General features: G+C 35.1%; 1 protein-coding gene across 1 annotated transcript in view; it reads left to right on the top strand.

The window, feature by feature from the left end:
- Nucleotides 1-16016, top strand: part of LOC307185497 (uncharacterized protein) — a gene marked incomplete at its 3' end in the record, with an annotated part of 133056 nt that extends 117040 nt beyond the window's left edge. Inside the window, exons 3-4 of the mRNA XM_079919812.1 lie at nucleotides 15281-15362; nucleotides 15962-16016. Coding sequence (XP_079775938.1) covers nucleotides 15281-15362; nucleotides 15962-16016 — 137 coding nt within the window. The remainder of the gene's footprint in view (nucleotides 1-15280; nucleotides 15363-15961) is intronic.
- Between the last annotated feature and the right edge of the window lie 630 nt (nucleotides 16017-16646).

Genomic DNA, 16646 nt, shown 5'->3' with positions numbered 1-16646 from the left:
ATATGTGTTAGCATGTGGTATTTGTTTTTCTCTTTATGACTTACTTCACTGTGTATGACAGCCTCTAGGTCCATCCACCTCACTACAAATAACTCAGTTTCATTTCTTTTTATGGCTGAGTAATATTCCATTGTATATATGTGCCACATCTTCTTTATCCTTTCATCTGTTGATGGACACTTAGGTTGCTTCCATGTCCTAGCTATTGTAAATAGAGCTGCAATGAACATTGTGGTACATGACTCTTTTTGAATTATGGTTTTCTCAGGGTATATGCCCAGTAGTGGGATTGATGGGTCATATGGTAGTTATATTTTTAGTTTCTTAAGGAACCTCCATACTGTTCTCCATAGTGGCTGCATCAATTTACATTCTCACCAACAGTGCAACAGTGCAAAAGAGGATTCCCTTTTCTCCACAGCTTCTCCAGCATTTATTGTTTGCTGATTTTTTGATGATGGCCATTCTGACCGGTGTGAGGTGATACCTCATTGTAGTTTTGATTTGCATTTCTCTGACGATTAGTGATGTTGACCAGGCTTTCATGTGTTTGTTGGCAATCTGTATATCTTCTTTGGAGAAATGTCTACTTAGGTCTTTCACCCATTTTTGGATTGGGTTGTTTGTTTTTTTTGATATTGAGCTGCATGAGCTGCTTGTATATTTTGGAGATTAATCCTTTGTCAGTTGCTTCGTTTGCAAATATTTTCTTCCATTCTGAGGGTTGTCTTTTCATTTTGTATATGGTTTCCTTTGTGCAAAAGCTTTTAAGTTTCATTAGGTCCCATTTGTTTACTTTTGTTTTTATTTCCATTTCTCTAGGAGGTGAGTCAAAATAAGGAAACACTCCCATTTACCATTGCAACAAAATGAATAAAATACCTAGGAATAAACCTACCTAAGGAGACAAAAGACCTATATGCAGAAAACCATAAGACACTGATGAAAAAAAATTAAAGATGATACAAACAGATGGAGAGATATACCATGTCCTTGGATTGGAAGAATCAACATTGTGAAAATGACTATACTACCCAAAGCAATCTTCAGATTCAGTGCAATCCCTATCAAACTACCAATGGCATTTTTCAAAGAACTAGAAAATTTTACAATTTGTATGGAAACACAAAAGACCCTGAGTAGCCTAAGCAATCTTGAGAAAGAAAAATTGAGCTGGAGGAATCAGGCTCCCTGACTTCAGACTATACTACAAAGCTACAATAATCAAGACAGTATGGCACTGGCACAAAAAACAGAAATATAGATCAGTGGAACAGGAGAGAAAGCCCAGAGATAAACCCATGCACATATGGTCACCTTATCTTTGATAAAGGAGGCAAGAGTATACAATGGAGAAAAGACAGCCCTTCAACAAGTTGTGCTGTGAAAACTGGACAGCTACATGTAAAACAATGAAATTAGAACACTTCTTAACACCATACACAAAAATAATCTCAAAATGGATTAAAAACTGTAAGGCTAGACACTATAAAACTCTTAGAGGAAAACATAGGCAGAACACTCTATGTCATAAGAATTTTAGAATCAGCTTGTCCATTTCAGTGGAGAAGTTAACTGGGATTCTGATGGTATTGCTTTCAATCTAGAGTTCAGTTTGGGGATTATGGCCATCTTCACAATGTTAAATCTTCTCATTCATGAACATGACGTGGTTTTCTATTTATTTAGAACTTTTTTTTTTTTTTCAAAAATGTTTTATAGTTTTCACATTAAAAGTTTTGCACTTTTTTGTTAAATTTATCCCTAAGTATTTTATTCTTTTTGATGCTATTGTGAATATGTTTTCTTAATTTCATTTTTAGACTATTAATTTCAAGTGTATAAAAATACAATTGCTTTTTGTGTAGAGATCTTGTAAGCTGCAATCTTGCTGAACTTATTAGTTCTTATAGTTTTTTAGTTGATTTCTTAGGATTTTTTTAATGTATATAAAATCATGTCATCTGCTAATATTGCTAATTTTACTTCATCCTTCCCAATCTGGATATCCTTTCTATCTTCCTCTCTTTCTCCCTCCTTTCTTTCCTTCATTCCTTCCTTCCTCTCTTCCTTCTTTTTTTCTCTCTCTCTCTCTCTCTTTAATTCCCCTGCTTAGAACCACTAGTACAATGTTGATAGAAGTAGTGAGAGTAGACATCCTTGTCTGGTTCCTGATCTTAGGAGAAAGTGTTCAGTTTTTCACTATTGAGTACGATGATAGCTGTAGGGCGTACATAGATGTTCTTTATCAGGTTCATGATGTTCATTTCTATTCCTAGTTTTTTGAGGGTTTTCATTATGAAAGTATGTTCCAAGCATTTACTTTTAGGATCCTCCAAGGGACCTCTTATACTGGTCTTTCTGCTGCTCCTGTGGCTGTCATTCTGGCTTCTTTCTAGACAAATGTCAAGAGTCTAGTGAGGCTATTCCATGGTATTGGTGGCTCGGCATCCATTTTCTTTGGCCAGATGGCCTACAGGGGCCTTAAACTAACACTAAGCCCCTCACGCAAGTGCATGCCTTAGGTAACAGTGCACAGAGTCACAAGCAAATGTAAGTTCCTGTTATGACTTTCAAACAGACTTTGTGATCAAAGTCCTGCTTTCTAATGCCTTTTCCTTGTGTGCCTTTTAGATAAGACCCCTGTGGACCTTAACAAAATCATGCTTTTATGGTTTGAATTGCCCAATCCAGTGTTTGCCACAAAACCCCAAAGCACTCTGCCTGCAGACTCTAATAAATGTGTGTGCCCCAAGTCTTGTCTCTCTCTCTGTCTGCACTCTGCCTTGACCTCCCCATGTGGCCCCTAGGCCTTCAGTGTACTTCCTCCAGGACCTGTGAGTGATATATTTCTCTATTTCAGTTTCCTTTGTGGTCTACTGTTGAACCTCGGCTCAGTATCTGGTATTCTGTACTCCACTTAACAAGTGTTAATTTAACAGTTACAACACCAAGGCTCTTCTGCTCTCTCAGGTACTTGTAGACACATTGAAACAGCTTGCAATATCTCTACTGAGTTGAGGATCTCTAATTACACAAGCCTCAATCTTCACAGTACCAAGACAGCTTGCATTCTGTTGTGAAGTGAGAAGAGAGATGTCTACTCATTTTGGGGTTATATTGTTATAGGGATCCTACAGAACTTAGTGAGACAGCTCCTTTAGTTAACTCAAATCTTTTCTCTTTCCTCTAAGATATATCCTGCTACTGGGTCAAGTATCAGATACTTTGCTATCTGAAACTATTACTTTCCTTTGATTATCAGGCTTTTTAGCCACCCACACTAAAACATCACTTCATCAGGTCATATTAAGATGAATTCTCTCTAAATAAGCTGCATCCCAAAACCTCATTTCATTTTGACTTGATAATCCAATGCCACACTTTTGCTCTCAGCCTTATTATCATGCCATATATTATTGTCTTGATATAAATAATATTTATGGTTCTAGGGTTTTGTTTTTCTTTATTTGTGCTCCCCAATCTAAATCACTGAATATAATTGGATAGTTGTGATGATATAAACCTCTCTGCTTCTTGCAGTCAACAGACTGCATTAATATTGCAAAGCTTACATTATTTTCCTGTTTAAAAGCATTTATACCTAATACCTATAAGATATTATTCAAACTAAGGATATACACTACTAAAATCAGATAGAGTACTTCAAAGCAGGGGACTGACAAAGATGGCATCTACTGGTAGTCAAAAGTCCAGCCTACGGTTTAGTAAACAAAGTAAGATGGGAGGGCTGTACATGAATGCAATCTCATCCACTCTCCTCGTTATGTGCCTACTTCCCTGTAAGAATGCTATGTGTTATGTATCCAGCAGAAGGACCAATTCTAGATCAAGCCCCTTGTCTATAAGGTGCCCAGGGCTTCTAGTGTGTGTAGTGGGAGAAGGGTAAACAGAGAGGGGTGTGGGTCGGTTGGGAATAGAGGATCAGGAGAAAGAGAAAAAATGAGGTTCAAAACAGACTTTCTTCCAAAGGGATTAGCTAATTGGAAAAGACAGAATGTTGACTTGTAGATGAAGGACACTTAGCTGAGCTACCATGGGGAAGACTGAAATATCAGACTGTCTCAGGCAAGTAGGAAGGACCCCCGAGTCTGATGACCTAATTTAATTAATCTCTTAGAAGAGGAGAGAGTGTGTGGTATCAGGGAAAAAACACACATAATACATTTCTCCACTCCTTTCTACTTTGGTAACAAAGTATCTAAAGATGAAGTGTTTTACTAGAATCTGTATTTTTGATTAATAGACATTATCATTTTATGTTCTCTAATAGAGAACAGTTATTATCTAGGAATTGGGTCTTTATTTTAATTCTATCCATATGAATATCACAATAAATTTTAAAAAGATTATATTAATGAAGAAGTTAACATCTTTCAATTTTATTAGGTTATTCAAGGGCTTATACATATAAAACTATGTTTTATCTAGAATCCTATTGAATTTTAGAGTTCTTAATCATTGTCCCTGTTATAAATACTTTAAAATAAGATCCAACTGTTATGTCTGTTTCTCCTTCCTGGCTGTTAATTCTACATGGAAGAATTATTTTAAAACACACTAAAATTCCATAGGCTAGAAGCATGCTACTTGTTTCATGGGGTTGATATATAACTTTCTTTTAAGATGAGAAAAACGGAGGTGAACACAGCAAGACAGTTCTCTACTTGAATGCTACTATACAACAGCAGAGATTTTTTTTTTTAATCATTCAATTTAGATTTGTCTTCTGTAGCTTGAAAAAGAAAAATGACCAGCAGTTCCCATAAAAACATTTCCAGGTGGTTATTGGTTATCAGGTACAATTACACCTTCACAGTTAGGTATGTCTCAACTTGCTGAGGAATTGGAAAGTGATGCAAAGAACAAATCAGGAGGCATTTATCATAAATGATAATTAGAATAGAAAATTATTGTTATATAGAAGATTATTATATAGATGTTATAGATTAAATTTATTCATGTCCACTTAAGACACAACAAGGAAACCGTATCTTAAAGCCAACTTGATAAATGAAAAAGCATACTTGGAAAATTCCATATGGTGCTCAATTAAAATGATACATTCTGGGGCTTCCCTCGTGGCACAGTGGTTGTCCCCATGCAGGGGACACAGGTTCGTGCCCTGGTCCGGGGGGATCCCACATGCCACAGAGCGGTTGGGCCTGTGGGCTATGGCCGCTGAGCCTGCGCGTCCGGAGCCTGTGCTCTGCAATGGGAGAGGCCACAGCAGTGAGAGGCTCATGCACCGCAAAAAAAAAAAAAAAAAAAAGATACATTTAAAAATAAAGATTTTAAAATAGTTATTCTCATATCCTGATAGGTGGCACAGAGGACATTGAACTAAAGTTTATTTGCCACAAATTCTGAGAGGCAGATTAATATGTACAAGCCAGTCTAGCAATTTTTCATTATAATAAAAGAGCTTGGTAGTGTCACTTACCAGATAAGCTTAGAAAAGAAGGTCATTTGCCATGTAACATGAGGCATTTCCTATATTCTAAGTTACTTCATAGTTGCATTCAAATATGAAAACAGGATTTTAAAAAGTAAGTTTATCCTCCACTGTTAAAATCAAATTAAGACAGAGAGAAAATATTTTAAAAATTAAGTGAAGCAAAAATTTCTAAGAACTAAGGAAAAAACATGTTTATCATTAATATTTCTCTTACTAGGTTCAGTGTATTTTTTTTATATGTTACATTAATACTAGAGAAACTGGTTTCCAGTATATTTTATTTCCTTGGACAGATGTATGAAAATATACTTTTTAGCACTGTGCATTCAGATCACTATATACCACAAAATCCTACATGGAGCTATAAATTGGCTTTCTCTGATAATCACTAACACTCTGCTTTGTGAAATCATGCTTGTAAGGAAAAAGATAAGCAGCAGTAAGTCTCTTCAGTTCTTGATTGTGCAATTTCCAGTGCTGCATATAGCTGTAGTTTGAATCTAAAAAACTCAAGAGATGAATGGATACTATACTTAGGTTGTCCACTTTGTATGTCAGATGCTTTAATTGAACATAAGGTTGAGTTGGCATGAAGTGTAAAATCTTGAGAAAATTATTTTAAGACTATAGAGAAAGGTGCATAACAATGATGAAAATAGTTTTCAAATTGTATTAAATAAATGGATGGCTTCTTAATGGCTGAAGAGAAGTGATAATGAGAAATTAGGTAAAATAAGCATATTTATTTTCATTAAACTGTTGTCACAAGTTTTCACTTAGTAATATATATTGGGGAAATATGAACAAAGATTCATGTACTTGGATAGACTGTGTAGTTTTTTGTGTTATATCAAAAATTTAGAACCAACCAGATGTTTAATGATAGAGCAATTGTAAATGATAAATATAAATTGACATGATATGCCATTAGTAGTCATTACATCACTTGTTTGATGAATCTTTACCAACATGAGGAAATGGTACTGATAATTATAGAGAATTGATAAAAATCAAGATTAAACGTGTACATACTAATAAGAATTTTTTATGTTATATACATATATGAAAATAAAATAGTACAGAAAAAGATATCATCATGATAATATTTTTCTTTAAATAGTGGGAATTTTTGCATTTTGTTGTACTTTCCAAATTATCTACAGTGGGACATAGCATGTTTTATAATTGGACAAGAAAAATGATCAAAACTTTTCCAAAATTTTGATACAGTGACATCTATGAGAAATAGCTAATTTTATGTGATTAAAATTAGAAAGTAAGCGAATAAATCCCATTCCACCTTTTCCATAGCAACGTGTTATTATATATGGATAAAATTAATTTGAACAGAAATGTATTTTTTTTTTTTTTTTTCGGTACACGGGCCTCCCCCTGCTGCGGCCTCTCCTGTTGCGGAGCACAGGCTCCGGACGCGCAGGCTCAGCGGCCATGGCTCACGGGCCCAGCCGCTCCGCGGCACGTGGGATCTTCCCGGACCGGGGCACGAACCCGCATCCCCTGCATCAGCAGGCGGACTCCCAACCACTGCGCCACCAGGGAAGCCCGTGAACAGAAATGTATTTATCTTTCACTCAAAGTAAAGGCCATAAGAAAATTCCTAAATAGTGTAAAATTATTAATGAAATTATTTTATCCTACCATTGCATAAAATTAATTCTCATGTTATATTTATTTTTAAGAATTCGTTTATTTGTGTTTATTTATTTTTAAGAATTGACATGTCCCTAAATTCCTAAGATCGTCTTTGCCTTTTTAAATTTTGAAAATGTGGTCTCTGGGTAAAGGGTAACTTCCCATTATTTCTCTATTTGTCTTTTAAGAGTTCAGTTGCTAAATTCCTAGGGTTTATACTCAATTCAGATAGAAATTAGGTTTAAAGACAAGAAGCCAATGTTATCTTAAGTGAAAAGATTTAGCAAAGATGGAATTATGTATTTATACCAGCATGGGTTGGCTTTTTCTGGGCACACTAACTTTTTCTTAATTAAAACCTACCTAGATATACATTTCAGAAGAAAAGAAATTAAGCTAATAATTGCAGTTGCTTCACTGAGACATAATGCCACAGATACTTAGTACTAAAAATATTTCTGTACAGTATTCAATAGTAGAACTAGGCAAGGCTAATCAATTACTTTGATTATAACAATACATAGAAACAGCAGTCTAATACCAAGGAAATAAAAACCAATAAACTGATTAATAGAGAAATCTCCTATCAGGATTTTGAAGCACTTCTGTCAGGCTTTCTGCTCTAATCGTCTCTTGATGAACCTAACATGTTTAATGACTGTGAAATTGTATTTCTATTGAGACAATGCACATCTGGAATAACAGCATGCAATTCAGCTGCTTCCTGAGTACCACACCATTGAGCACAAGACTTCAAATAGAGTCCTCACAGTGAAAATGAAGTTTATTCTTTGACATGCTAATGCCTGTCTTGGCTGGGTCTCATTTTAGACTTGCCAGTGCAGCAGACAACTTCAAAGTGTCAAGGGGTTACTTTAAAGTTACTGTAGCATTTGCTTATTTTGAGGAATACACACTCTTACACGGTTTGGACCTTCTCTGTCTCACTTTCACCTTATCATCTTTAATTAGTGCAAAACCCATGAGTACCAGCCTGTGATATCAAATGGAAATGCCTGTTTGATGATCCAAATGCCTTAGGAGGCAAACGGAGGAACAGCTGTTTTGTTTAAAATCAAGGAAAACAGAAGTTAGCATGGAAGAAAAGTGTGTGAAAACTTAATCATCCCCAAATGTTAAATGGCCTTGTAATAGTTATAAGATATGAAAGGTAGTAACTGGAAATGTTTTGTACTGAGCGTTCTTGCTCTACAAAGATCCCTCCCTTCTTAGCTCTGGTACTGGGGGCTTAGTTCAGACATGCAAATTACCCCTTGAGCTAGTATTTGGCACTGTCAGACTAAGGAATGTTCTGTGAGTGCAATTTCCCAGTTTGAGCTTGAGTTCCCCCCCATGGAGGAAAAACTCTGAAGCCTGGAAGAGTGAAACTATGATAGTTTGAAAGTTTGAAGTTCTATGCCATTAAATGAGAGCTGATTCTCATAAAATTTGTCATGTCTTACACCCATGCTAATTACATTAAAAATATAATAAGGTATTGGTGTTCATTAGCCTTTAAAAATTGCTAGAAATATATAGAATACAAAGTTGAGTTTTGGACTGGATTATATTCCCAGACATAAGGAAAAATAATTTTAATACTTGTTTTGTTTAGCCATAGGATCTGCAAAATAAGATTTTTTATCAAAACCACCATAGTATGAATAGAAATATGTATATTGACCAAAGTATTATCAACTGGTACAGACAGACAACAAGGTTTTTATTTGTATCATGCACCTTGTCTGGAGAACCATATCAGAGTAAGGTAAAACTGATGGAAGTGAGAAATTTAACAAAGTTGTTCCAGTTTTTAGATGGCTAGAGCTCTGGACTTATGACTGTTATTTGATTTGACTAATCATAGTTTTCATGCTTAGTTTATAGGATTAGATAACATAATACTTCATGCTATTTATATGTTAAATTGAATTGACTCAACAGCTGAGAGAAATGGTACTACAGTTGAAAATTTCTCTTCTGGCAGGAGCCTTACCTCCAATATAGCCCTCAATGTTGTTGTAGCTGTTTCTCCCCTCCTTGGGCCCCAGAGAGTAGACATTTCTAACATTATCTCATACCCTCTTAGAAACAGAATGTCAAGTAGTGCACTGTTTCTGAATAGACTCTGTAGATTTTTGTGTGCTTAAAGCAAGGGCTATTAGTTTTAGTGCTCTTGAGTAAAACGATTAAACATAATTATCGGCATGATTTTGTGACGAAGCACATAACAAGCAGTGCAGTAATCTTGATAAGGCACCAGATACATCAGTGTCGATGTTTTCCTCTGAGCTTGATACAAGGGCAATGCAAGAGCTTCTACAGAGAATGCAGTCCATTAAACAGTGATGACCTAATTCATATTCAGGTCAGTAATTGGCTCAAGATGCAATGACTTTTCATAGACTCATACAATTTTTGATCTAAAAGAGCTAAGAAGACATTATGTACATGCTTCTTATTTTACTGAAGCTTTGGCTAAAATGAGTTAAAAACAAAAAGGAAAATGTGCATGATGTGGTAATGAGAATCTTAGAAATTTAGAACTGAAGGGAATTTTTTATGTCTCTTATCCAAGTCCCCCATTTTACAGTTGTGGTAAAACAAAGCTCAGAAGGATAAATGGTATGCTTATGATCACATTTTAAGTTATAGAACTGAAATTACACCTTATGTGTTCCTACAGAAGTCTTTAAGCCATTAATGTCACAGGCTCAGAAATTAGATTGTCATGACTCAATTTCTGGATCTCCTAATAATTATATCTGTGATTTTCAAAATGTTAATTAAGGTGTGTGTGCCTTCATTTTCTTACTTATGAAATGGGAATAAAAATGGAGCATATATTTTATTATATATATCTATATCCTCATTTGTCCTGAGGATTAAATGAGCCGATACGTGTTAAGTGCCTAATTCAGTGATTAGCACATGCTCAGTGTCCTTTTGTGTGTGTGTGTGTATGTGTGTGTGTGTGTGTGTGTGTGTGTGTGTGTGTGTGTGTATGTGTATGTATGAAGAAGATCGTTGGGAAATATCTTACAGATGTGCTACTTGCTTCCTAAATAATTCAGCTTTGGCAAACTGTGGTCCATAGGCCAAATCTGGCCCATCAGCTGTATTCACAAATAATTTTATTGGAATGAAGCCGTTTTTATACATTTATGTATTGTTCGTGCCTGCTTTCATGTTAGAGCAGCAGACTTGAATAGTTGTACATAGACCTGCAAAACTACAAATATTTACTATCAGGCCATTTGCGGAAAAGATTGAAGACCCATTCCTTAGAACAGGGGTATTCTCTTACACAACAACCCTACCATCATCATAGCAAAGGAATTTAACATTCATATAATATTGACTAATATGTAGTCCACTTTCAAATTACTCCAATTGTTTGCAGTGTATTCTTCCGCCTATTTTCCCATGCTCTTTCAAACCCCTTTCTTTCAAATGCTAGTAGTCAGTGCTCTGATTCAAAAGGTTCACACCAGCATTTAGTCGCTTAGAATGGGCCTTCCTTTGATATGGAGTGATTTTGTCACATCTAGGGATCTGCTACTTTATTTTCTTTCCACACAATCCCCAACTGACACTCCACTCTTGAGGGGCTTTACTTTTATGAAGCTGAAGTTTGTAGTTTCTTCCATTTATGTTATTAGCAAGGGTTCTGCTAATCTGTGATAGGAGATATGGATTAAAGATGTTGACATTAACTTATGGAAAATTCAAAGGCTTCCCTTCTCTTTATTTACCTTATTTTCTTTCCTGTTTTTCCCTGTAATGTGGTTGCCTTATATTCCTGGAGAGTGGCCATTTTCCTTAATGTATTTTGCTTATTGTCTTCAATTCAGCTATCATGTTCTTCTTACTTTAAAACATTTTAGTATATCTTATTATAAGTAGAAGTTGCATTTGTATATGTGCTTGTGTGTATTATTTGTATATCTATTAATATTTCCCAGGATTTTACAGAGAGGAAAATCATTGATTAATGTAGATTCAGAAGGAACCTTAGAGTTTAACTTTAAGTTTCATATATAATGGCTCCCTAAAAGGGAAAATGTTCTCAGCTCCAAGAACAGCTCTCCATATTTTTAATATACAATTTGATAATAAATTCTAATGTTCTCATCCAGGTTCCAGAAAGGTTTCATTAAGGAAAATTACCAACAGAAGAATGGTTCTTCCATGCAATCTCATTTCAGGTTTTCCCTATGCTACACACAAACACAAAACTGAGAATATTAATAGGGCCAGAGTATTAAAAGGAAAATATCTCAGTCCATCTACTTGTGAGAAATTAACTCCTTTATCCAATGCTGATTTATCCCAAGCAGCCTGGAAATCCCAAGTGACTGTCTCACAATTACTCTATAAACATGTCTTCCTAGCTGGCCACTGCCTCATACTATGTTTTTAATTTTCTCCACCGGTTACCTTGCTGATGTCTCCAGTTGCTTTATACTTAAAAAATGGCATCTATGTTGCTGATGCTAGGCAAAGATACTGCTGTGTCCTAAAATATCAATTTTGCTATCAGTACCTCCTAATATCAAGATTTAGAGCTCTTGCTGCCTTTAAAATAAATATTATCCAGAAGGTTATGATGGTTTGACTTTTGATTTTTCAACTTTACAGTGGTGCAAAAGTGATACTCATTCAGTAGAAGCCATACTTGGAATTTGAATTATGGTCTTTTCCCAGGCTAGAGATGTACAGTGATACTCTCTCGTGATGCTGGGCAGTGGCAATGAGCTGCAGGTACCAGTTAGCCATGTGGTGTGAATGATGGATATGCTTGCAACTATTCTGTACCAAACAACCTTTCTGGTTTTTACTTACAGTACAGTATTTGATGAAGTATATGAGATAGTCAATACTTTATTATAAAATAGGCTTTGTGTTAGATAATTTTGCCTAACTATAAACTAATGTAAGTGTTCTGAGCACATTTATGGAAGGCTAAGCTAGGCTATGATTTTTGGTAGCTCAGGTGTGTTAAGTGCATTTTTGACTTAATGATATTTTCAATTTAGGATGGGTTTATGGTCATAATCCCATCATAAGTCAAAGAGGATCTGTAATCATTCTTGTCAGTTTGCTGATATCAGTGCTGTAGTCCTTTCAATAGAAATAGTCATATAAGAGGTCTTTTAATTTTATTTTGTTTTTCTTTTACACTCTCTATGCCCTTGATCTTGGATACAAGTTCATGGATATGTGATTGTCCATTTAAAGGTATTATTTAGTTAAACATAATATTCTTTCACTAACTACCTAATAGTGTTGTTTTAACATAAGGCATTCTTCTATGAGATATGAGAGAGAAAAAAGGGAAAAGTTTCTATATTCACAAAGGTTTCTGTAATCCAGGATATTCAATATTAAATATGGAATTTAATTAAAATATGAGTAAAGTTGCAACAGTGAAACCACAGGATAATATTATAATACAGGCATACCTCAGAGATATTGCAAGCATATTTCTAGACCTCTGTGCAGTAAAGTGAATCACAAAAATTTTTTGGTTTCCCAGTGCATATAAAAGTTATGTTTACACCATACTGTGGTTCATTAAGTGTGCAATAGTCTTATGTCTAAAGAAGCAGTCTACATACATTAATTAAAAAAATACTTTATTGCTAAAAAATGTTAACTATTATCTGAGCCTTCATTGGCCATAATTTTTTGCAATAGTAACATCAAAGATTACTGATCTCAGATAACCGTAACAAATATAATAATAATGAAAGTTTGAAATATTGCAAGAATTACCAAAACATGACACAGACACACTAAGTGAGCAAATGCTATTGGAAAAATTGTGTGAATAGACTTACTTGATGCAGTGTTACCACAAACCTTCAATTTGCAAAAAGCAGTATCTTCAAAGCACAATAAAACAAGATATGCCTATATATAGGTAGGAGGCTAAACTCTTGTAGAGGTCATCAAGGTCTTTTGGGGAAGTGATATTTAAGAATTTGAGATATGGAGAAGGATGAGATTTAGGCAGGTCAAAAGAGTACAGTGCGAAAAGTGTGTTTCAGAAAGAAGAAACAGCTGTGGTGAGAGCAGTTTGAGAAAATGGAAGATATACAGGATTACTCAAGGCTGTCCAATTTAGAATGGTGTAGAGAAATGGTGTAGAGGCAGAAATGATTGCAGGGTCAAATTCTGAAAGATCCAGTAAGCTGCATTAAGGAATTTATATTTTCCCTTAAATGAAATAAACTGCTAAATGGTTTGGGTTTGTCAATGACATGATCTGATTTATGTTTAACAGTAAATTGCTCTGGGAGAGAGAGAGAGAAAGAGAAAGCTGCCATTTGCAACAACAGCGATGAACCCTAAGGGCATTATAATAAATGAGATAAGTCAGACAGAGGAAGACAAATACTGTATGATATCACTTATATATATATAATTTTAAAAAACAACTTGTAAAAGCAGAGAGTGGAATGGTAATTACCAAGGGCTAGGGGGTGGGGGAATTGGAAAGATGTTAAGGATACAAATTTGCAATGAATAGATAAATAAGTTCTGGAGATCTAATACATAACATAGTGATTATACTCAACAGTACTGTATTACAAACTTCAAACTTCTCAACACACAAAAATGATAATTATGTGACATGATAAAGATGTTAGCTAACGCTAACATGGTAATTATATTGCAATATATAAATTTGTCAAACCAACACATACCACACCTGAAACTTACACAATATCATATGTCAATTATATCCAATAAAAGAATAAAACATTAAAAAATTAAAAATAGATAAATATATAAATAGCTCGGGGTTTACGGTAAAGAACAGACTGTAGAGGAGAACGTGTGGCAGCAGGAATGCTAATCAGCAGTTGTTTCTGCTTCTGTGTGAGAGGTGAGCATGGCTTGGAACAGAGGTATTGTGAGGGTCACATAACTGGATTAAAAAGACATTAAGGAGGTAGAACCAGTAATGTTAAATGATTAAATATTTTCAAACAGGAAGATATAGCAATAATGTATGACTTTTTAGCATTCTGGTTGGGAAAGTAGGTTGGATTTTGTCTCCATGTAATGTGATGGTCCTGGAAGGATAAGTCACAGGTTTTGGAGTGGACTAGAGATACAGCATGAGTGAGAGTGATACCACAGAAGTAGGATGTCTAGAATGATAAAAAAAGATTACCTAAGTTAGAGCTCTTAAATTGACTGAAAAAACGATGTACAGAACAGAGAAGTTTTCAAAACAAAAAGAGAATGAGGACCCAGAGAGGTGGAATAAAAATGAGGGGATTACTTGGTCATGACAACCATGTGCACATAATGAGGGGAAAGGGGGAAAATATGATGCTTCACATAGGTAAAGCAATTTAAAATGGAAGAGAATTAAGGAAACAGAAGTGGGTTTCCAAGCATAGTTCGTTCACGGCATAGCTGAGATAAATGGGGATTCTAAATGTAATGTGGACTCAATCTATATTTGTTTCTCTAAAAACATTTTGGTAAAGTAGAAAGCCTAGTGGACTGGTGTAAGCCATGAGGTTGAAAAACAGGCATATAGCAAATAGAAGGGCTTTAAGTATTATAGGCCTGGGTTCAAATCTGAGAATTGCTGTTCATTAGATTGTTTCCTTGGGCAAATTACCTGACTCTCTAAACCTCATTTTCTTATGACTACTATATCACATTCAATTCCATGAGCATTACATTACATCCTGATTCAAAATGATGAGCACTTGGTAACTGTTTTCTGCTTTTATATATTCTAAATATAAGTATTTAAAATATAAGCCTGGGGTCCATGTTATTTAAACCTTGCATGGTCTCACATTTCAAGAATACTATTCAGCAAAATGAATTTTAAAAGAATTTTAATACTTTCATCCACCTTGTAAATTATCCTATAAAACCCACAGTAATACATTTAAACAGTATTTTTAATACTTTATTTTTCTCATCAATATTCTTTCACCCTCAATCTGCTTTGGAACATCTCATATTTTATGCTGAAACATCCAAATTATCCCTGACAGCCCTGATTAGCAAGGCAGTTTCTCCACAGAAATGCATTACCTGCCTCACTTACTATAATAATGGTTTATTTCTTGCTTACTCTATAGCTTTGCCCCATGTGTGTTTCCATTCTAGGGCTCAGGCTAAGGTGCAGTCTTAAATTGGAGCACGTTGTTCTTTTGGCAAAATTAAAGAGCAACAGCATTGCTGGAAACGTGTAAGTGTGGTTAAACCCTGCTTAGAACTTATACTCACATGTTATTGGCCAAAAACAAGGCACATGGCTAAATCTGACAGTGGGGTGAGAAGAATGCTCCTCCCTTTGAAAACATTATAAATCACAAGGAAATGGGTAGACATGCATAATCATCTTACAGAGAAGTAAATAGTTGAGAACCATTACATAATCAACCATAATAGGCAACAAAAGTTTAAAAATAAAGTTTGATAAGTGTTTTAGTCATCATTCTCTTCAATCTTCAAATAATGACCCAACTCAGGCAAACAGAAGTAAAATTATCTTATGGAGGAGAGATGTAAAATGGGAAGGGAAGAACTCACATGTTAATAAATCTTGATCCTGATACATTATTATTACCAATATAAGAGCAACAAGTGAGCAATCTAGGAATTTTTTTTAAATCAGAAAGTCTACATTTGAAATTTTAGAAGGTGTAAAATTTCCAGGTAGTAAGAATGTCTGAGATAAAAACATGCAAATAGGTGGCTAAAATGGGATGTAGAAGATTACTAGGGTTGAGGAGGTGAAGAAATCCCGAGGCTAAATTTTTGAATGAATGTGTAAAATGCTGGCAGGGTACAGAGTAGAGAGGAAGACTATGACCCAGATGCCAAAGCTTTAATTGACTGAAGGGACTGATACATGGCAGTGACAAGGAGAAATGGAGGCTGGTACATAAGGATCACAGATTTAACTGATAATGGAGAAAGAAATATTTGGAAATATTATCGGCCAGCGATATATCATCCCTGAATGTTTAATGTCTTCCAAATTTGGATGAGGTGGTTAAAATTAGCAGAAAGTGTGGCTTAAGATTTTGGTGAGCAGGCTGCTATAAGTTCCTACTATACTCTGGTCTAGGTATACTCTAAAAAGATTCAAAACTAACGGTCTTTTTTAATACTGGTTGTTCCCCCAGATGGAATTAAAATGCTGATTTGTAATTCATCTCAAAGTGGCAGAATGGAGTCGTTACCCCAAATGGGAGTGGCTTTCAAATCGGAAGATCTGAATTTGAGCATCCCTTCTCCATGTCATGTAATCTAAGAACTAAATGATTTCTTATTCTTTCCAGGTCTAAAATTCTTATGCCCTTAGCATCAAGCCCATACTTAATTTTTAGTGCTTTGCATCTTTGATTAACTTCCTTTGCAAAGTTCTTGCATTTTCTAAGTACTTTTGGCTATGGATTTTCAATTGATTGAGACCCTGTTGTGGTTTCTTATCTACTCATGATGGATGAGTATTTTCAGTTCCATT

The sequence above is a fragment of the Stenella coeruleoalba genome, assembly GCF_951394435.1.
Source record: "Stenella coeruleoalba genome assembly, chromosome: 4".
Taxonomy (NCBI): domain Eukaryota; kingdom Metazoa; phylum Chordata; class Mammalia; order Artiodactyla; family Delphinidae; genus Stenella; species Stenella coeruleoalba.
The sequence above is the reverse complement of the archived record's forward strand: the minus strand, read 5'-3'. Positions and strand labels throughout refer to the sequence as shown.